At 43.2% G+C, this 23,654-nt stretch overlaps 2 protein-coding genes and 1 pseudogene across 2 annotated transcripts in view; 2 read left to right on the forward strand and 1 right to left on the reverse strand.

Annotated features, from left to right (window-relative positions):
- The window catches only part of LOC111949662 (phenylalanine--tRNA ligase beta subunit), a 30,114-nt gene extending 28,871 nt beyond the window's left edge, over window positions 1-1,243 (forward strand). The window contains exon 17 of the mRNA XM_070434231.1: window positions 155-1,243. The gene's annotated coding sequence lies outside the window, so the exon portion shown is untranslated. The remainder of the gene's footprint in view (window positions 1-154) is intronic.
- Window positions 1,210-18,368, reverse strand: LOC111982725 (sphingosine-1-phosphate phosphatase 2-like; annotated as a pseudogene).
- Window positions 17,655-22,495, forward strand: LOC139022831 (RING finger protein 228-like). Its single transcript, XM_070434235.1, has one exon. It carries the CDS (start codon window positions 18,599-18,601, stop codon window positions 19,343-19,345), a length of 747 nt encoding a protein of 248 aa, XP_070290336.1. The 5' UTR covers window positions 17,655-18,598; the 3' UTR covers window positions 19,346-22,495.
- Window positions 22,496-23,654: the final 1,159 nt, after the last annotated feature.

A 23,654-nucleotide genomic window follows, 5' to 3' on the forward strand; every position in this document is an offset into this window, starting at 1 on the left:
CCCTCCTTTTATATAATTTACCTATGTGTTTTTGTTTCTCTCCATTTCAATGACAGTGAAGCAAGCCCATGTCATGTATATTCATTGACCTCCTTTTCCCTCCCTCCCCTGCTCCTCCTCCTCTCTTTCCTGTGTCTGTTCCTTCCCCTTGTAGCTAGGGGGGCCTTTCAGAAGAAGTTAATGAAGAGAGGACTCAATGGACACAAAGGATGCTGGGATGGAGGGGCCACTGTGATTGACTGTCCTGACCTTTCACCCCTCAACCTAAGAGATCGCCTCAGGCCATTCAGACCACTGCACCAGACCACTACACATCTATAGCTATGTGCCCTCTCAGAAACATAAACTAAGTCACCACTGCACCAGACCACTATAGCTATGTGCTTTCTTTGATTCTCAGAAACAATGTCACCACTGAAGCACACTACCACTGTATCTGAGGCTGGTGCACACAACCACTGTATCTGAGGCTGGTGTTTGAGTAGCTGATTGATTGTTGTGTGTGTGTGTGTTTGAGAGGGAGAGAGATTGACAGTAATTTACTCTATAGTCAATCAGAGGAACAAACAGCAGCTGTGTGGGTGTGTCTGAAGGTGACTGATGGTGACTGGCCATCACACAACTTTTCCATATGCACAAAAAGCTTATTTCTCTCAAATGTTGTCCACAAATGTGTTTATATCCCTTTTAGTGATCATTTCTCCTTTGCCAAGATAATCCATCCACCTGACAGGTGCGGCATATCAAGAAGCTGATTAAACAGCATGATCCTTACACAGGTGCACCTTGTGCTGGGGACAATAAAAGGTCACTTTAAAATGTGCAGTTTTGTCACACAACACAATACTACAGATGTCTCAAGTTTTGAGGGTGACTGCAAGAATGTCAGAGCTGTTAACAGAGAATTGAATGTTAATTTCTCTAACATAGGCCACCTCCAAAGTCCTTTTACAGAATTTGGCATTACGTCCAACCGGCCTCACAACCGCAGACCACATGTAACCACGCCAGCCCAGGACCYCCACATCCAGCTTCGTCACCTGCAGGATCGTCTGAGGAGGGGTGTGGGGGTACTGAGGGCTATTTCTGTCTGTAATAAAGCCCTTTTGTGGGGAAAAACTCCTTCTGATTGGCTGGGCCTGGCTCCCCAGCACCCCTGCCCAGTCATGTGAAATCCATAGATTAGGGCCTAATAAACWGATTTCCTGATATGAACTGTAACTAAGTAAAATCTTTGAAATTGTTGCATGTTGCGTTTATATTTTTGTTCAGTATATATAACTATGTGGCACYAAACTCTTCATGTTTACATCTATGGTTCTGTACAGGCCTTGTCCCAGGGAAGGGTGCAAGTGATGAGTCTCCCCCAAGACTGAGTAGCAGAAGCTTGGCAGGGGACCCAAGGGGCTCAAGGCGCTGCATGGGCCTCACATGAACCCTGGAAGCGACACTGAGGATGGTGGTGGCGGCCATGGCGTGGGTGGTGGGAAGGCCATACACAGCGTCCACACYCTTCTCCAGCTAAACCACTGGGGGCGCTAGAGGACGAGGCAGCTTCAGCACAGCCTTCTGGGCCTGGCCGATGTACATTACCATCTGGAGGAGAAGAGAGTGAGAGGAAAGGAGAGGAGAAGAGAGGAGAGGAGGGAAGAGAAGAAGGAGGAGAAAGAGAGGAGAGGGAGGAGAGAGAGAAAAGAGAGGAGAGGAGAGGAAAAGAGAGAGAGGAGAGGAAGAAGGAGGAGAGGAGAGAAAGAGAGGAGAGAAAGAGGAGAGGAAAGGAGAAAGAGAAAAGAGAGGAGAGGAAAGGAGAAGAGGCGAGGAGAGAGAGGAAAGAGAGGAAGAGAAAGGAGGAGGGGAGAGGAAGAGAGAGGAAAGGAGAGAGGAGAGAGAGAAGAGAGGAGAGGAGGAGAAGAGAGGAGGAGAGGAGAGGAGAAGAGAGGAGAGAAAGGAGGAGAGAGGAAAAGACAGGAGAGGAAAGGAGGAGAGAGGAAAGACAGGAAGAGGAAAGAGGAGAAGAGAAGATAGGAAGGAGAGGAAAAGAGAGAAGGGTAAGTCTTCATAAAGGGCTTTACTAATACATTTGATTGGTTGGAACTCGGTACACTTTTACTGTGCAAAGAATAAATGAAAAACATTCTAATGTATGAAGCTAACCGGATTGTTCAATGCTCCATTAAGAATGGCCACACAGTATCCATAAACTATGTAATCATCAGTCGTAGTAACCAGTTTGCAAGAAAAATGCAAGGCACACTCTATAAAAGGAGCACAGTCTGCAGTTCCTCAGTAAACCAATCTACTGTAAGAATCAAATACATCCATGAGCTGCTGACACAGTGTCTTCAGTTGATGCTGACGGTGTTACCCCTACAGTAACACAGACACGCTCCACAGAACTCAGGTTCTGACACAGTGTCTTCAGTTGATGCTGACTGTGTACCCCTACAGTAACACAGACACGCTCCACAGAACTCAGGTTCTGACACAGTGTCTTCAGTGATGCTGACTTGTGTACCCCTACAGTAACACCAGACACGCTCGCACAGGAACTCAGGTTCTGACACAGTGTCTTCAGTTGATGCTGACTGTGTACCCCTACAGTAACACAGACACACGCTCCACAGAACTCAGGTCTGACACAGTGTCTTCAGTTGATGCTGACTGTGACCCCTACAGTAACACAGACACGCTCCACAGAACTCAGGTTCTGAACAGGTGTCTTCAGTTGATGCTGACTGTGTACCCCTACAGTAACAACACGCTCCACAAACTCAGGTTCTGACACACAGGTCTTCATGTTGATGGCTGACTGTGTACCCCTACAGTAACACAGACACGCTCCACAGAACTCAGGTTCTGACCACAGTGTCTTCAGTTGATGCTGACTGTGTACCCCACAGTAACACACGCTCCACAGAGAACTCAGTTCTGACACAGTGTCTTCAGTTGATGCTGACTGGTTTACCCTACAGTAACACAGACACGCTCCACAGAACTCAGGTGTCTGACACAGTGTCTTCATGTGATGCTGACTGTGTACCCTACAGTTAACACAGACACGCTCCACAGAACTCAGGTTTCTGACACAGGTCTCAGTTGATGCTGACGTTACCCCTACAGTTAACACAACACGCGCTGCCACAAAACTGCAGGTTCTGGACCACAGTGTTTCTCAGTTTGGATTTCTATGTTCTGTTTGCTGACTGTGGTGTTACCCCTACAGTAGAGCACACACGCTCACACAGGAACTTCAGGTTCTGACACAGTGTCTTCAGTTGATGCTGACTGTGTACCCCTACAGTAACACAGACACGCTCCACAGAACTCAGGTTCTGACACAATGGTTGTGAAACAACTGATATTTTAGTGATACAGCAGAGAGTTTGTGCAGAAAAACGATGTATCACAAATGCATTGTACATCAGTAGCAAAACCTTAGTGTGTACGTGGCCAGAGAGGGTGTGCAGGCAATGCCAGGCCAGGGATGTGCGGCCAATCAGTACACACTGACTGTCTACTACACATCCTTAGGAGACGGCGCTAGTGGGACACGGGGGCTGACCCTCCACCTAGGCTAGAGTTGTATTTAGCTCTGCCTGTTATATTTAGAGAGAGAGAGATGGGGTAGGAAAGAGTGTGCAAGCTACAGAAAGAAAGATAGAGGTGGTAACCATGACTATTCCAACTGACAAGATGGGGAGACTATAATCATTGAGTGTTTGAGTAACCATGGTCCATGAGAGAGAGAACTGCCTATAGGCTTCTTATCCTCATGGTTAGCATAGCAACCAGAGTTTATAGACTGAAAGTGAAAAGAGGAGGGAGGGAGGGAGGAAAGACAGTCACTATCTATCTCTTTAGCAATCAGCCGCTTGTTCCCTGGAGGCTACTGCCTCCAAGACACGGGCACCATTTACTCTGCCTCCACACATGTATTTATTCATCACTGCTATAGTTAGGATGTATATAGTGCTATTTATATTGTTGTTTTTTATGACCATTTGTATTATTTTATTTCACTTAGTCCTGCATGTTGGAGCTCAGAGCCTAAGATTTTCACTGTACCCTGCAATCACACCTGCAACCCTGTACATGTGACTATTAAACACTCTGAATCTGACAAATAGCGTACCCTGTTACCAGCCAACCAATCATATCAATCCCACTGGTACTGCCCTCAGATCAACCTATACAGTGGGCCGACACATTAGGCTCTTTGTGTGGGCCACATCAAAGGACTGACCAGGCTCCATCACATGAAGACATGAGTTAAAGATGGTGCAGGTCATAAACAGATAGTAGCAGCACAGAGTTAGCTGAATGAATGAGAGTATTGATTAGGCCGAGTGTCGCTCTGGACTTTGATCTGTCAACATGGGAGGGTGGTGGGTTGGGGAGGAATGGACTGTTCCTGCAACAAGATCTCATATTTTCCCATCGAAATGTGATATATTATGGACGCATTCATTCTGCGTGGTTACAGTAGCAATTCCGTGTGGTTACAGGGTTAAAACAGAAACAACTCAAAGGTTAAGACTTTAGGCATTCATTAAGAGTGGTTAAGGTTAGGGCTACGGTTTGGTGAAGGCTTAAAACAAAATAATAAAAAACAACATTGTTGGTTTGTTTTCTGATGAAGTAATAAATGCTGGTTTAAGTTCTGTCAATACAGCATGCTTTAGGAAGAGGACCAGAGTGGAGAGGGTCAGTCTCTAATTCAGTGACATTAGTTATGATCATTAAGAAAAGTCCTGTGTTACCATGGCAACTGATGTTACCCTATAATTAAGGTGCGTGTTGTGCTAAACGAGAGGAGTGTGTGTATGTGTGTGCATGTGTGAGGGCACAGCGTGAACCCTAGAAAACACCAGCTTCACAATAAGAGAGGGCTTTACAACCGCAGAGCTGTTTGCCCTAAGGGCAGTCAGACCAAATGGTTCCCATAGAGAGAGAACCTCAAAGCAATGACCAGGTCAATAAAACAGGCTGACTAGACGAGAGATCAACTTAGGTTGCAATACCTAACTACACTCTAGAGAGGAACTCTGTGTGTGACTGTGTGTGTGTGTGTGTGTGTGTGTGTGTGTGCGTGCGTGCGTGCGTGCGTGCGTGCGTGCGTGCCTGCGCGTGCGAGGTGTCTAGGTGTTCAGAGTTCACTGCCCAAACCGTTCCTCCCCTGGGGCAGAACATGGGCAGGTCGCTCAAAGAGCACACACCTTGTGCTGGAGGAGAGGAAACAAACTTAATGTCACTCGTTGTCAGAGTGTGTGTGCCTGTGTGTGTGTGTGTGCGTGTGTGCGTGTGTGTGCGTGTGTTTGAGCTTCATGGACAAAGCATAACTAGATGCAGGAACATGGATGATCTATGAGTATTAACGATTCATTATTAGATGTTTATAACTCAGTAATAAACAGTTATAACACTGGTTGAAATTGTGGGATTGTTAATTGGTGCTTGCCAAATAGTGAGTAATTTAGAGACCCTCTTGTTCTGTCCTATTGCCTGTCCTTTTACCCTGTAGCACCAGTCAACCTGGCCCCATGTGGTCCTTGTGGCCTGGGGACATTGTGATGTCAGGACCAGGTCAGAAAGGGGTAAGGGGGGGGGGGTCAGAGAGGGGTAAGGGGTCAGAGGAGGTGAAGGAGAAGAAGAGCATTATTGTTGCACGCTCTCTCTCTCTTTCACATACGATAAAACATACTATTGTATGGGATGTTCAATCTGGTCTTCATAACATCATGGCCACCCAATCATCCCCAGCTTACAATTGGCTCATTCATCCCCCTCCTCTCGCCTGTAACTATTCCCCAGGTCGTTGCTGTAAATGAGAATGTGTTCTCAGTCAACTTACCTGGTAAGATATGGGTAAAATAAAATAACAATTCCAGCAAAGCATCAGTCTGTGACCACCAAGGCACACGCTGATCTGGCATACCATATCTGACTTATGGTGTGGGTATTTCCAACAGTTTAACATGTATTTTCTGTAATGAAACCACAGGTATGAATTGAATAGGTAGCAGGGGAAAAGAGAGAAAAGATGGATGGGTTGAAGAGCAGAGAAGACTCTCTTTTTGCAACCACAGGTGACTTACGGTCCAGATGTTGACGAGACGTCTGCAGTGGAAGGGGTCCAGGTTCCAGTGTAAGCAAGGCGGGAAGGTGATGTAGAAGACCTCGTGACCCAGCCCAGCTGACACCAGGAACAGGGGGTATAGCAGCCGATTCCTCCTCTCATACTGCGGCCTAGCAGACAGCTGTGGGGGGTACAGAGTTAGGACCTCGCATATTCGAAGAGGAGTAGTCTCTAGACCAGGGATCAACTAGATTGAGCCGCAAGCCAATTTTCTCTTGAGCGGATGGTCAGGTGTCCGGAACATAATAAGACTGCAAATTGACCGCAAGAAGCCTAAACAGATATAATATTTGACTAAAACAATCATTTCAAACCTTGATTACATGTGGGAACAGTGTCTTGACTCTTTGTGGTCATTCAAAATCCCATGGCACTTATTGTAAGAGTAGTGGTGTTCACCCCGGTGTCATGGCTAAATTCACAACCTGGACACATTCCATCCCTGCCACCTAATCATCCCCTTCCTTCCTGATTGGCGTATATCACTCCTCACCTCTCCACCTGATAGCTGATGTGTGGTGAGCGTTCTGGTACAAAATGGTTGCCGTGCATTACCCAGGTGGGTGCTACACATTGATGGTGGATGAGGTGAGTTTCCCCCTTACTATGTAAAGCGCTTGAGTACCTKAGTTGGTAGAAAAACGCTATATAAATCCAATKAATTATTATTATTATTTCTATATGATCACATACAGTGGGGAGAACAAGTATCTGATACACTGCCGATTTTGCAGGTTTTCCTACTTACAAAGTATGTAGAGGTCTGTAATTTTTATCATAGGTACACTTCAACTGTGAGAGACGGAATCAAAAATCCAGAAAATCACATTGTATGATTTTTAGGTAATTAATTAGCATTTTATTGCATGACATAAGTATTTGATACATCAGAAAAGCAGAACTTAATATTTGGTACAGAAACCTTTGTTTGCAAATACAGAGATCATACTTTCCTGTAGTTATTGACCAGGTTTGCACACACTGCAGCAGGGATTTTGGCCCACTCCTCCATACAGACCTTCTCCAGATCCTTCAGGTTTCGGGGCTGTCGCTGGGCAATACGGACTTTCAGCTCCCTCCAAAGATTTTTCTATTGGGTTCAGGTCTGGAGACTGGCTAGGCCACTCCAGGACCTTGAGATGCTTCTTACTCCTTAGTTGCCCTGGCTGTGTGTTTCGGGTCGTTGTCATGCTGGGAAACCCAGCCACGACACATCTTCAATGCTCTTACTGAGGGAAGGAGGTTGTTGGCCAAGATCTCGCGATACATGGCCCCATCCATCCTCCCCTCAATACGGTGCAGTCGTCCTGTCCCCTTTGCAGAAAAGCATCCCCAAAGAATGATGTTTCCACCCCGTGCTTCACGGTTGGGATGGTGTTCTTGGGTTGTACTCATCCTTCTTCTTCCTCCAAACACGGCGAGTGGAGTTTAGACCAAAAGCTCTATTTTTGTCTCATCAGACCACATGACCTTCTCCCATTCCTCCTCTGGATCATCCAGATGGTCATTGGCAAACTTCAGACGGGCCTGGACATGCGCTGGCTTGAGCAGGGGGACCTTGCGTGCGCTGCAGGATTTTACCATGACGGCGTAGTGTGTTACTAATGGTTTTCTTTGAGACTGTTGGTCCCAGCTCTCTTCAGGTCATTGACCAGGTCCTGCCGTGGAGTTCTGGGCTGATTCCTTACCTTCCTCATGATCATTGATGCCCCACGAGGTGAGATCTTGCATGGAGCCCAGACCGAGGGTGATTGACCGTCATCTTGAACTTCTTCCATTTTCTAATAATTGCGCCAACAGTTGTTGCCTTCTCATCAAGCTGCTTGCCTATTGTCCTGTAGCCCCCCAGCCTTGTGCAGGGTCTAAATTTTATCCCTGATGGCTTACACAGCTCTCTGGTCTTGGCCATTGTGGAGAGGTTGGAGTCTGTTTGATTGAGTGTGGGACAGGTGTCTTTTATACAGGTAACGAGTTCAAAAACAAGTGCAGTTATACAGGTAATGAGTGGAGAACAGGAGGGCTTCTTAAAGAAAAACTAACAGGTCTGTGAGAGCCGGAATTCTTACTGGTTGGTAGGTGATCAAATACATATGTCATGCAATAAAATGCAAATGAATTACTTAAAAATCATACAATGTGATTTTCTGGATTTTGGTTTTAGATTCCATCTCTCACAGTTGAAGTGTACCTATGATAAAAATTACAGACCTCTACATGCTTTGTAAGTAGGAAAACCTGCAAAATCGACAGTGTATCAAATACTTGTCCACCCCACTGTATCTCTATATTATGTGGGGGATACTTGGAACACATTTCCAAAACTAAAATCACTTGGAGCTGATTTCCTGGTGTTTTTACAGTATTTTATGTCCAAGAATTAAATATTAGAATTGTGGATTTTTTTGCCCAGAAAACCCCCCGTGGGCCAAATTCGGCCTGCTGACTGCCAGTTGGAAAACCCTGCTCTACACAGACAGGTTGACTCCCACAATATAAGATCTGGGATATCTGATACTAGAAGAGGAGGGAAACATTACTGATTGCAGTAAACTTTTTGCCACTCATTCACAGTGTAAAAGCACAGTAGCCTACAGCATAGTAACAAAAAGGAGGCTCATTGCAGGTCATTGTCATTCCTATAATTTTCACTCTTCTGTAACCATATCCTGACCAAGAMAACTACTTGTAGCCTCAAATGAACATTTAGTGAGATCAACTACAGTATTTGTATATGGCCTTTTCTACTCGTGTAGAAAATAATAGAKCATGGAGTATTGTTATCAATTCCAGCCTTTGGACAGCTTTGTCAGTTGCAAAGTCTTTATCTCATGAGTCACATGGATAGCCTATGAAACGCAATGAATGGCTGTTTATTTCTGATTTTAATTTAGAAAAAATATTTTGTCTTTTGGAAAATAACTTGACCAAACATGTTTTTAGCACTGCCATTTCCTGTAGTCACCATCAGGACCTCCAATGTGTGATGGTYGGAAAAGAGAAACAGATCCAGTTGTGACAAGTGTTGTAAAGTACTTAAGTAAAAACACTTTAAAGTACTACTTCAGTATTTTTGGGGGGTATCTGTACTTTGCTTTACTATTTATATTTTTGACAACTTTTACTCCACTACATTCCTAAAGAAAGTGTCCCATACAGTTTCCCTGACACTCAAAAGTACTCATTACATTTTGAATGCTTAAAATGGTCTAATTCACYCACTTAAAAGAGAGAATCCCTGGTCATCCGATCTGGAGGACTCACTAAACACAAATGCTTTGTTTGTAAATTATGTCTGAGTGTTGGAGTGTGCCCCTGGCTATCTGTACATTAAAAAATATATATTWAAAAAATTGTGCGGTCTGGTTTGCTTAATATAAGGAATTTGAAATGATTCATACTTTTAGCCTTACTTTTGATACTTAAGTATATTTAAAACCAAATACTTTTAAACTTTTACTCAAGTAGGATTTTATTGGGTGACTTTCACTTGAGTCATTTTCTATTAACATATCTTTACTTTTACTCAAGTGWCATGATCCTCATCTGCGCCAGCCAAAAGACCATCAACAGTCCTCATCAGGCTGGAACGGCTGTTGATACTGAATGTCTGTGGTATCTAAGTTTAAAGTAGTCTTAACTAAACAATAGGCTAACTGCTCAAGTCAGGTCATAMGCTATGTAATGGTCCATTTGAATACCCTAACAAACACGGATGTTGGGTTGTTTGTTTAGGCTAGTCATTATGTTTTCATCTGATTGTCAAACAAATCACTTTACAGGCCGCGCAGGAGTTTCAAGTTTGGGGAAGCTTACAATTTATCCTTCCATTTCTACAAATCTGCATGCCAGTTAGGATTTTCATATGCACATTTTCATGGAAGTTTCATTTAAATAATAACATTTTCTTTTCTCAAAATCATTGTGACTTGTTAATCATACAAATCTGAATMAATCTAAAAGTAAAAATTCAACAAATGCGAAAGCACACTGTGATTCATTGGCAGCTAAAGAAATGAGTGCATGCATGAAACTCAGCGATGGCCTGCCTATAGGCCAATGCAGCAGTAGGCCTATCATTTCCATTGTCGACTAAGTAAAAATACATAAGCTCGACAAATAAAAACTGTAGAAAATATCCTGATGAAAATGACGGTTCTTTCAATCACATTCATCTCTCTACTCCACCTTTCTGCCTCCCTTTCTTTCTGTCTWGACATTAACTATTGCTAGTGAAGTGCAACATTGTATCAAATCAATCAATGATTGGGTCCAGCCTGAAGCTGTCACTCTAGCACATTTGCAACATTGTATAAAATTGCCTATTCTGGGCCTTCAGAGTTTCCCCATCCCAGTGAGCTCGGAACAGACAGCTGTTTTTGGAAAAAGTGTTCATGTATTTCATGATGTTTCCACTGGATATATCAGATCATGATATTTGCTCTTTCACACTGAGGCTTGGTGATTATCCAGGGGGAGCGTGTTAGAAAGTTTTTTCAAATACTGTTAAATAAACAGACTTTGTTGACTTGTGAGGTGAAGAAAACATTTCTGGGAAGGTCAGCTTATTAGTGGTGGACATGTTGAGTTAAGACAATCAGAAATCAGACTTCCCAAAATGGGCACTTTCCAATTTTGCTCACAGCAGGCAAGGTATACTTTTAGAAACAATGGTACTATCTGGAACCTAAAAGGGTTATTCGGCTGTCCCCATAGGAGAACCCTTTGAATAACCCTTTTTTGTTCCATGTAGAACCCTWTTGGGAACCATTTTCACAGAGGGTTCTACATGGTACCCAAAATAGTTTTACCTGCAACCAAAAAGGATTCTACCTGGACCCAGAAATGATTCTACCTGGACCCAAAAAGSGTTCTCCTATGGTGACACKCGAATAACCCTTTTTTCTAAGAGTGTAGGTCTACTTCTATGCGTGATTAGGCCCGTACGCTCCCTCAACATTAACAGGACAGAGAAACCAGACACATGCTCATTGCTCACATGGAGCACCCCAAGCAGAAACAATAAAATATTTGTCAAAACTCATAAATTATGGTTATGAAATAAACCAAAAARGTGTTTCTCACAAGTGTAGCAGGTTTTGAAATCGGCAAACACAGTTTCCACACTGAGAATGGRAAATGACTGTAATTAATACATGCTTTGKCAGAAATGAATGTAACCAAATGATGGGGATTAATGGTACATTTACTACTGGTGACATACAGTACCAATCAAAGATTTTGACACACCTACTCATTCAAGGGTTTTTCTTTATTTGTACTATTTTCTACATTGTATAATAAAAATGAAGACATCAAAACTATGAAATAACACATATGGAATCATGTTGTAACCAAAAAAGTGTTAAACAAATCTAAATTGATTTTATATTTTGATATTCTTCAAAGTAGCACCCTTTGCTTGATGACAGCTTTGCACACTCTTGGCATTCTCTCAACCAGCTTCATAAGGAATGCTTTTCCAACAGTCTTGAAGGAGTTCCACATATGCTGAGCACTTGTTGGCTGCTGTTCCTTCACTCTGCGGTCCAACTCATCCCAAACCATCTCAACTGGGTTGAGGTCGGATGATGTGGAGGCCAGGTCAACTGATGCAGCACTCCATCACTTTTCTTGGTCAAATAGCCCTTACACAGCCTGGAGGTGTGTTTTATGTCATTATGAGTTGGACCGCAGAGTGAAGGAACAGCAGCAACAAGTGCTCAGCATATGTGGAAAACTCCTTCAAGACTGTTGGAAAAGCATTCCTTATGAAGCTGGTTGAGAGAATGCCAAGAGTGTGCAAAGCTGTCATCAAGGCAAAGGGTGGCTACTTTGAAGAATCTCAAATATAAAATACATTTTGATTTGTTTAACACTGTATGTACCAATCAAAAGTTTGGACACACCTACTCATTCAAGGGTTTTTCTTTATTTGTACTATTGTCTACATTGTAGAAAAATAGTGAAGACATCAAAACTATGAAATAACACATATGGAATCATGTTGTAAGTCGCTCTGGATAAGAGCGTCTGCTAAATGACTTAAATGTAAATGTATGTAAATGAGGAATTTATAACAAAATAAATCATCCAAGTGCAAACAATTCTTCATGCAATGAAACAATGAATGCACAAGAATTGGTGGTAGACAGGTGAGGCATTCTGGAGTTGAGCACATTCTGGAGAGACACGCCTATATATTCGCCACGGACCCCTCCCCTTCTACTTGTCTCAATATTTTAAATTATACTCAAGGCACATTATCTTCACACTTATTTTTTTCACTGACAGCCGCAACTTGGTAATCAGCCAGGCCTACTGCCACGCGCACTGCTCAAATTGGAATAGCCTAAGCATGTTTGATTTATAACAATCCACAGCTATTTTTTTTAAAGAAGCTGATGATCCTCTGTAGCTAAGTCATGCTCTCTGGTGAAGTATTTTGAATGATTTAATTTATTTCTCTATAGACAGGTGTAAATATATAATGTTGTATTTGAATTTACTTTAAACCTATTTAAACCTTATTCAAAAAGTAGGCTACCTTTGCACGTTCGGCCAAAATATTTCCAGCATCTGAACAGTACACTGTGTACCTGTCAACTTTCCTTCAATTCCCATGGCGGAAATTATCTCACTGGAGAAAGCATCCAYGAGAGTGAAACAGCACCCCTCTGTCTTACATGATGTAGCCCCAGCCAGGTTACCCGTGATACAAGTCAATATTTGATGTCCATCCTCAGTGATACAAGTCAGTATTGGACGTCCATCCATGTCTGAGGAGGTCAGAAGATGACGTGGAAACCGGCCACTAGGGGCAACAGTGAGCCATGTTACCTTCAAGTAAGTTTCAGGCAGATGGGCGTAAGCATCTGTCAAAGGTTGCATGTCCAATGTTTTTGAAATTTTGGTGTAAAGCCTATCCCAAACCTTAACCCTTAARTTAACCATTCGGAGTTAATGCTTAACCTTAAGATTTTGGAGATAATGCCTAAACTTAACCTTAAACACTTTGGAACAAGTTCGAAATTTGAGAAACATGGATGTCTAATTCTGTCGTAGTCCATGTATCTGATGTGGTTTGGCCGAAAAGAGTATGACATGCCATACTTTTTTTTGATCAGACAGCATCAGATACATGGGCTACACATACTGAGACAGAAGGGAGATGTTTTGCTCACTCGGATGCTTTATCTGAGATTGATGGGTCTTTCTGTCGGTGAACATCTCAGCCAAATAAATGATCAATATTTAAATATTTGATTTGGTTGGGAAAGAAGGGCTGCCCAGGCACCCTAATGCCTGCCCATAACGCCGGCCCTGGGAAGGTAGCCTATAGCCCACTGGGCACAGACATCAATTCAACATCTAGTTTTGATTTACATTTGGTTGAGTTGTCATAGGCTATGTAAAGTRCCATTTCCATACATAATTTGCCTTACATTGATGACTTTATGCCAATCCACTTTTTTCCAAGTTGATTCAACYTCATGACATTGACTGTTTTGGTTGAAATGACTTGGAAACAACGTTGATTCAACCAGTTTTCACCCAGTGGGAGCTTACTTTCTTCTGTTTCTCCAACTCAATAACTCATTCAAATCTTATAGAAAGGTTTACACTTACAACAACATTGTACTGGATAAGAGCGTCTGCTAAATGACTTAAATGTAAATGTAAATGTATTGAGTTTCCTTGTGATTGTAATTTGAGTTGCTGTCCTGTTCATTGGTAATAGCGTGTCCATTACTGCACCGCAGTCGAGCAAGTGTCAGGTGCGTCCGCGTCCCAGAGCAGGGTCTCCCGCAGAGGGTGCYCCCAGTTTCCGTTCTGATTGGCGGCGTCGATGGGGAACAGACCCCATGCCCTCTGGAACTTGGCCACAAGCTCCGGACCAGATATTTAAGCAGTTTGTTTGTGCCTGCCAGTCTATTCTCATACAGTAGCCTAGCCTATGAGAATAGACTGGCAGGTACAGACTCCGACAGAGTATGTRACCGACCCTGAGCATCCCACAGTGGTGTGCTCTCTGGGCATGCAGGTGCGGTTTGAAAGGTGTGTGTGGGATAAGCGAGGAGCACCAAGCTGTCAAAACCATGTATTTATTTACCCCTTTTCTCCCCAATTTCGTGGTATCSAACTCCTGCAAGTACTCGGAAAAGGTGAAGTTCAAGAGCCGTGRGTCCTCCGAAACGCAACCCAACCAAGCCGTACTGCTTCTTGACACAATGCCCACTTAACCCGGAAGCCAGCCGCACCAATGTGTCGGAGGAAACCTGGCGACTGTGTCAGCGTACACTGCACCCGACCCGCCACAGGAGTCACTAGTGCGCGATGGGACAAGGACAAATCCTCCCTTAACCCGGACGACGCAGCGCCAGTGGTGCGCCGCCCCATGGCTCTCCTGGTCGCGGCCGGCTGCGGATTCGAACCCAGAATCTCTAGTAGCACAACTAGCACTGCGACGCAGTGCCTTAGACCACTGCGCCACTTGCCCAGACGTATTCACCAACCTTTAGACTAGGTGATACGATCAGCCACTCTTTTTAAAACCCTTGTTACAACCTGYCTCAAGATTATAACAAACAATGGGAAACCACACACTGAGTAAAGGAATAACATMAATTAATTCCATAAATAAAGTAAACACTCAACAATAATCAGATGAGGCATGAAGGTCAGTAAATTAGGTCTCAACTGCCAAAGACACAACGAAACAACTAAAGYTATGCATGGAGAGAGGAATCTCTTGCTGAACGGGGAAACAGTGCCTTTATGCCACAGCTGAGCTTTCACAGGTGTGCCGCCTCAGCAGTGACAACCCTCCCAGCTGTGCCCACCTCTCCTACGCTGCCCACCAATCTCCTGCAGGAAGTAAGCACAGCAAAACCCAGTAGACAGAGTAGGGAGGGGCCATCACACCCTTATATTTACTTTTTAAAAGATTCGTAATGTATTCTAATAGTTTATGCTAATCGGCCTATAACTGAGATGACAATGTAGTCTATGTTTATATGCAGGGTGTGTGTGCATCGTTTTAAGTCTTTTAATATTTTTTTTAACATATAGCCTAATGAGGCCAAATGGGGTTAAGGCTATGCTACATGCCTTTATTCAATAACTGATATTGAACATGAAGACTTAATGGGTCTAATAAAATATGTAGAGTTGAAGTCGGAAGTTTACATACACTTAGGTTGGAGTCATTAAAACTCGTTTTTCAACCACTCCACAAATTTCTTGTTAACAAACTATAGTTTTGGCAAGTCGGTTAGGACATCTACTTTGTGCATGACACAAGTCATTTTTCCAACAATTGTTTACAGACAGATTATTTCACTTATAATTCACTGTATCACAATTCCAGTGGGTCAAAGTTTACATACACTAAATTGACTGTGCCTTAAACAGCTTGGAAAATTCCAGAAAATGACTGTCATGGCTTTAGAAGCTTCTGATAGGCTAATTGACATAATTTTAGTCAATTGGAGGTTACCTGTGGATGTATTTCAAGGCCTACCTTCAAACTCAGTGTCTCTTTGCTTACATAATGGGAAAAATCAAAAGAAATCAGCAAGACCTCAGAAAAAGAATTGTAGACCTCCACAAGTCTGGTTCATCCTTGGGAGCAATTTCCAAATGCCTGAAGGTACCACGTTCATCTGTTACAAACAATAGTACGCAAGTATAAACACCATGGGACCATGCAGCCATCATACCGCTCAGGTTTTGTCTCCTAGAGATGAACGTACTTTGGTGCGAGAAGTGAAGTGCAAATCAATCCCAGAACAACAGCAAAGGACCTTGTGAAGTAGCTGGAGGAAACAGCACAAAAATATCTTAATCCACAGTAAAACGAGTCCTATATCAACATAACCAGAAAGCCGCTCAGCAAGGAGAAGCCACTGCTCCAAAACCCCTATAAAAAAGCCAGACTACGGTTTGCAACTGAAATTGGGACAAAGGTCGTACTTTTGGAGAAATGGCGTCTGGTCTGATGAAACAAAAATATAACTGTTTGGCCATAATGACCATCGTTATGTTGTTTATTTTTAGTTATTCGTTTTTTTTTTTTTTTTTTTTACATAACATAAGTGTTTGGGGTGAGAAAAAAAACATGTTGCCAAGAAACAAAAATACATATATTTTTTTCTATTTTATTTTAAGTGCAAAATTGTCCTCTTTATGTTCATTTAGGACATAAACATGAAGAAAATATTTTTACATCAGTTTCTATAACACAGAAGGCCCGCAACATCGCGAGACTTCAGGGAACGCTGGTGAAACCGACCAAACAGACTTGGCCAGGGTTTGAGAATCAATGAGAAGCAAATAATTCTTACTTAGTTGTTCATTTTCTCAAACTTTAAAGGCACAACCGAGATTCGAGACAATGTTTGAAGTAGTTTAACTTCAACGTCGTTAAAGTGACAAACTGACACGTTTTCATTTTCATKAAAAACAACTTTATATTAGAGTACCTTTGATTTGACGGCCTGAACATGCGCAGTTGGGTGCGAGACGACCGTTAGAACTGATGAAGGCTGCCTTTCAAACTCATGAAAGACCTTTGTTCACTTACCCTCGCTTTATGCCCTTGGGCGGATCTCCSCGGCCATATTTGTCGTCGGTCCAAATGATTAGCCAAGCAAGTGAAGTTTGCAACGTAAGCCCCTCAGCRCTCGATTTTAATGGAGTTTGCGAGTGTACAACTATGTTCACTTCAGGGCCTGAAACGCCCCATAATTCAATTCGCGATGATTACGTCTGCACAGAAAAGTCCGCCAAAACTTTAATGTCAATATTGAGTCAACATACAAGAGTAAGTAAAAACGAATGTAAATAAATTAGAAATTGTGCTACTAATGCACAAACACTTCTCATAAAAGTAATMATGTTTTTGTTTGGTTAGCTTTTGGAAATTGTAGAAATAAAATATTTTCCTTCAGAAGTAGCTAGGCAGGCTAGCGTTAGTTAGGTAATTAATTTGCTAGCTATCATACAGTAAGCGTATATTAATAATTATATAGTTAATATAAGTAGACATGCAATCATAATTGACGGTAGTGCATATAAAGCACCCACAAGCTACCGGTGTATGCCGGTGGATGAAAACACAATTGTCGCGGGACGAACGAGMGACAATTTTCCGGGCAAGGGCGGTCCATTTAAAATGAATTCCTCCCTCCCTRGACCCTTGTCCTGCAAGTGTAAACAGACGTCATGACACGTCATCAGAAGTGTCCACTTYATTTGAGGGCTGAGTGGAGAGGGTTTGGAATGCAACCGAATTGTTTCTAAGCAAGAGCTTTGCTAGCCAATGTTGTCACGACATTGCCTACAAGTGTGATCAGCTTATCTTCATACTGTACTGCCTTTGATTACAGTCAATGGGTAGCCTACAGTAAGTGAAAAACGTAGTTGCGGCATCCGGGTGTCCACRACAGAGGATATTTCTTGATAAGCTCTTATTTAGCTCATATTTAATGTGAAAATGTTTTACACAGTCCTGACAACTCACTTAACTATTCCTGAGATATTTACTAGAAACAGTTTGAATATAAAACGCATAAAAATTATAATTAATAATTAGGCTACACACACTTATTTTCAAATATCCATAAAATGTGCTAATTTTGATGAAAGKCATTTTTGTTTAGAACCAGGAAGATAAAGTTGTCACGGTCACACCCCCTCACACCTGATATCACTGAAAAGCAGGACTGAATACAGTGTCTTGTATGGCCTCAGAGATACGGACCAAGAACTGATGTACACTAGAGAGGACAACAATTCATTGCTGGTGTCTCAGGAGGATATAAAACAAAACAGTATGAACACAGGTCATGTCACAGGGGGACCAATATGAAACTTTTACTTTTTGACAGAGTCTATCGTGTAAACTCATGAGATGTTTTGATTTAATTATGGCACATTTCTTCTGTCTGGCATGATGGCAACGGACCTTGTTATCTCTACATCTCCTCTCGGTCTGACTCCCAGAGAGGACTGAAAACGGTGTATATTGGCCTCTCCTTTCAACCTGGACGGTTTCCACCAACCGATAGGAAAGATAACAACCATGAACTCTGTGTCAATAGCCGCCTCACTGTCTCCTCTCAATGCGGGCTGAGCACAGATCACTCCGGCGGATGAACCAACCCTCCCATCGAAGAGTCGTCACGAGCATTACATCACCGATTCCACACCCGAAGCGTAAAATGAGACCCATGTATTTTTAACCAGCGGATCTGAACACTGATGATGAGGGGATACAACTGGATTTTCATTTTTTGACGTCGTGGGGATTTTACAAATATATCAACAATTTCAACGTCGGCTATACAATTCATCAGAGAGATGATGGCGTTTTTATGAACYGGGATAGACGAACACCGTCATCAGCATCTCTGCCTGTCGGCTCCTTTGTGTTCGTAGAGAATGTGATCGGCGAAAGATGACATGGCAGAGGTAGATTCAGCATCCAGTGGAGCAGAACASCCGAGCGGCCTGGAGACAGCATTCCCGTACGAGGAGTATGAATGCAAAATATGTTYCAATTATTTCGACCTTGACCGTCGCGCGCCCAAGATTTTAGAATGCTTGCACACATTTTGCGAGGAGTGCCTGAACACTCTCCATCTCCGCGAGGAGCGTCCATGGCGCATCAGCTGCCCTATATGTCGCCACAGGACACCCGTACCGGACTATCGGATACAAAACCTACCCAATAATACCAAGGTAACGGAGGATTTCCCCTTGTACATTGACTCTGACCCTCTGCCTCAGGATGCTTTGCCCCTCTACCCGCCCCGGTTGCACCCCGCACTCGTCGCCCTCAGGCGCGAGGAGGCATCGGGGGCGTCCACGAGCCAAGCTACCCCCTCCACTACCTTGTCCACGGCCACTACCCTCTCCCAGGACTCGGTGCGCTATGGAAGCTGTCAGAGCTGCAAGCGGGTTGCCCTGACTACGGGCTGTGTGTGCGTGATCTTCTCCTTTCTGTCCATGCTGGTTRTGCTCTTCATGGGCCTGATCTTCGTGCACAGTCACAGCAGCCCACCCTCGCCCGCGGGACCCATCTGCCTGTCGGTGGCCAGCATCCTAGCCATGTTCTCGGTGGTCGTCACGTGGCTGATCTGCTGGTTAAAATATAGACCCGATCACGAGACAGGCCGCTCATCTGGAACGAATAGGCGGAACGCCTGATGATGAAGATGATCATGATGATAATGTGATGTGTGTGATTTATGTATATACTGCTGTATACTAGCATAATGTCCCTCCCTTCCTTTACTTTTTTAGAAATATAMATTGTTCAGAATGGCCTTTTAAAAGTAGGATATAGCAAACACCATATAAAGGCCTTCACCTGCTCATTGAGCAGTAAGCCTACAGTAGCCTACCATTTGATAAATTCATACATGCACTTGTATGCCTACCTATGGTAGGCTCATATGATGATGGGTAACCTTGCCTGAGACCTAGATMAACTGCCTGTTGCTCCCAGACTAGACTGGTTGAATGCACAGAGTTGAGGACCAGGGTTTGATACCAGCTTCCTGAAAAGTATACACTACCCACTATGCCTCTCACTGTATCAAAACCTGTCCTTGAGAAGTCACTAATATACACTACATTATAAAAAATGGACACCTGCCCGTCGAAAATCTCATTCCAAAATCATGGGCATTAATATGGAGTTGGTCCGCCTTTACTGCTTTAACAGCCTCCACTCTTCTGGGAAGGCTTTCCGCTAGATGTTGGAACATTGCTGCGGGCACTTGCTTCCATTCAGCCACAAGAGCATTACTGAGGTTGGAACTGATGTTGGGCGATTAGGCCTGGCTCGCAGTCGGCGTTCCAATTCATCCCAAAGGTGTTCGATGGGGTTGAGGTCAGGGCTCTGTGCAGGCCAGTCAAGTTTTTCCACACCAATCTCGACAAACAATTTCTCTATGGACCTCGCTTTGTGCACAGGGGCATTGTCATGCTGAAACAGGAAAGGGCCTTCCACAAACTGCTGCCACAACGTTGGAAACACAGAATCGTGTAGAATGTCATTGCATGCTGTAGCGTTAAGATTTCCCTTCACTGGAACTAAGGGGCCTAGCCCGAACCATGAAAAACAGCCCCAGACCATTATTCCTCCTCCACCAAACTTTACAGTTGGCACTATGCATTGGGACAGGTAGCATTCTCCTGGCATCCGCCAAACCCAGATTCGTCTGTCGGACTGCCAAATGGTGAAGCGTGATTCATCACTCCAGGYAACGCGTTTCCACTGCTCCAGAGTTCAATGGTGGTGGGTTTTACACCACTCCAGCCAARGCTTGGCATTGCTCATCGTGATCTTAGGCTTGTGTGCGGCTGCCCGGCCATGGTAACCCATTTCATGAAGCTCCCGACAAACAGTTATTGTGCTGACTTTGCTTCCAGAGGCAGTTTGGAACTCGGTTGTGAGTGTTGCAACCAAGGACAGACGATTTTTACATGCTAKGCGCTTCAGCACTCACCGGTCCCGTTCTGTGAGCTTGTGTGTCCTACCGGATGAGCCGTTGTTGTTTCTAGACGTTTCTACGTCYCAATAACAGCACTTACTGTTGACCGGGGCAGCTCTAGCAGGGTAGAAATTTGACTAACTGACTTGTTGGAAAGGTGACGGTGCCACGTTAAAAGTCACTGAGCTGTTCAGTAAGGCCATTCTACTGCCAATGTTTGTCTATGGAGATTGCATGGCTCTGTGCTCGATTTTATACACCTGTCAGCAACGGGTGTGGCTGAAATATCCAAATCCACTAATTTGTCCACATGCTTTTGTATACATAGTGTATGTAATTGAGAAGTCACTAACGTAAGATATGTCAATAGTACAGTATCTGCTATACAGCGATTTGACGGTGATGTGAAGATAGGGAGAGGTGTCATTACCGGTATTTAAATTGACATGGTGTTTAGGTTACCAAGAGTAGGTCTAGAGAASAGGTGCCTGCTACATTCCTATTTCAAAAGTGCACCGGTTGTAGGCCTACTGTACACTTGTGTACATTTCTCTGGCCTTTCTGCTGCCTGTGTCATCGGATCATTATCATCTGCCTGTCAACTGATCATCCCCACCAGTTTGACAGACAGGGAAGGTGAAAGTAAGGTTCCTTTCCACCATATTGCTTTCAGTCTTGTTATCAATCACTTCAGATCATTGATGAGCTTCTTGAAGAAGGGAGGAGGCATTTCCTCAGTTTTCTAATGAGGRATTGAAATTCGTAACATATTGCACAAATTGGATTTGTAACATATCACATGAATTGCAAAATTTGTAACATATTATACAAAATGGATGAGGTAGTACACAGTTGGATGACGTAGTAGGCTACACAAAAAACAGCGAACCGTTTTGGCTAGTGAGCACCACCTTCAAAACTACTGGCTGAAAATATAGTAAAACTCTGGACTGCATCTTTAATTGCCATGTGCTTGACAGGCTTCCATAGCAAACGGATTCCTCTAGTCTGTTGCCTGTATGGTCGGTGATCATCAGGGGGCATATCGAGAGAGTTGCRGTGAGGATGGCACAGTTTTTGCAATACCTATGGAACTGAGWGACTAAAATGAGATGGATTGGATTTGTCAATATTAGTCAGTAAGCCAGGGGTATTGAAATCAGGGCCTTGGAAGTACCGTGCTGCACTGGTTCCGCTATAACCAGGGACTGACTGATTCAGACCAGCACATCATGATGAGTGGACTCTGTCCAATCAATGATATAAATCAATCACTTAACTACCATAGAAGGATAAATAATCCCAACAGTATTACTTAAAACCACAAGGCTTAGATTTATACAGCCTTGAAGCTATTTAATTTTGTATTTACTTTATACTGTATGTGCTCTGTGTGGAACAGACTCTGTTGTTTCCTGCCTCTTGGGTCCTCATCTTACAGACACGTCTTTTAGGATTCACATAAAAATATGCACATTTGAGAAGGCTGGGATATACAGAGAGTTATATACAAGCACTTACTGCCCTAACACATTTACTTTAACATTGCCTCACAATCAAATATGATTATGGACCTGACCTCTAAAGATGGCCATGCCTGCTTGAATCAACCTGTCACTCCCCTGTCACTCCTCTGTCACTCCCRTGTCAGACTGTCAGTATAACRGTTAGAAGAAGCACTTTCACCCTCTTATTTGACACAAGTAATATATATATATATWCTGTATTTTGTCTATTATTGTATTCATTAATGATGAATAAAAAGGTGATGTTTTTGAGTTTGTTCATTGWTGTTAAGGTACTAAAATGTATTTCCACKGATAAATGTTACGTATGTACTGTTTAACACAGTTCAGTAATAAAGAAAACATTACAATGTTTATGTGCAATGATTCTTTCTCTTAAAACTTTGAAATTAGATATATTGATGATGGGCATGTCAGTAGACAATACTTAAAGGGATACTTTGGGATTTTTAAAAATGGTATCCACATGTTCATCTCTCTGGGGAATTAGATAAAAGGCCTCATTGCCKAAATCCCGAACTATCCCTTTAAGAYCTGCCAGTTAATTGTTGACGTTTGAATTATCATGGATGCAACAAGCCATAGAATAGTCCTTGGCAGAAGAGAGCAGTAACTCACTGCCCACAGACGCCTAGTCTCGGAAATCCCAGACCTAGGGCAACAGCACGCTGGAACATTGGTTACATTGTCGGAGGCAACCCGTCTGTCTAGACTAACAGACACCCTCTGGTGATAGATACAACATAGACTTCTAGACTAGAAAAAAGGGTTCCAAAAGGGTTTTTCGGATGGGCTCATAGGAGAACCCTTTTTGCTTCCATTTWGAACCATATTGGGTTCCAGTCATTGGTTTCATGTAGAACCCTCTTTGGAAATGGTTCTACATGGAACCCAAAAGGGTTCTTCAAAGGATTCTCCTATGGGGACAGCCGAATAAATCTTGTAGGTTATAGATAGCACRTTTTTTTAAGAGTGTAGATCATTTGCTGTAACAAAATGCATARGGTCATTTTGACACTACTGTTRTTGACACTACTGTTTTCTTGAGTTTAATTGTCTGCAGAGTAAATTAACACTAAAAAAATCCTCTCTTCACCCCTCTCCGGGCCRAGGTGTATACTCTAAGGCCATCTGTATGTGAACAATGCATAAGGACTTCAATCAATCAATCAATCAAATGTATTTATAGAGCCCTTTTTACATCAGCCGACTTGCCATATCTGTGTTCCTGTTGAAACAGAAACTTCCTTTGCGGTTGGAAAAAGGTAATGATTAGGGTTATCAGGGTCAACCCCCTCTCTGCCCAGGATGAGAAGAATACAGCTGCAGGTTCACGGTCATTACACATTATGTCATATCTTCCACCAACAGGCAATCCACATGGCTTGTAACAACCGTGGTTTGAGTAACCTTCTATTCTGCTTCCAGTATACTTCCCTAATGCAGAGTAAACTGTGGCTTGGGTTGGATGGCAGGTAGACAGATGAGAGA

Source organism: Salvelinus sp. IW2-2015, linkage group LG22 (genome assembly GCF_002910315.2).
Source record: "Salvelinus sp. IW2-2015 linkage group LG22, ASM291031v2, whole genome shotgun sequence".
Taxonomy (NCBI): Eukaryota; Metazoa; Chordata; class Actinopteri; order Salmoniformes; family Salmonidae; genus Salvelinus; species Salvelinus sp. IW2-2015.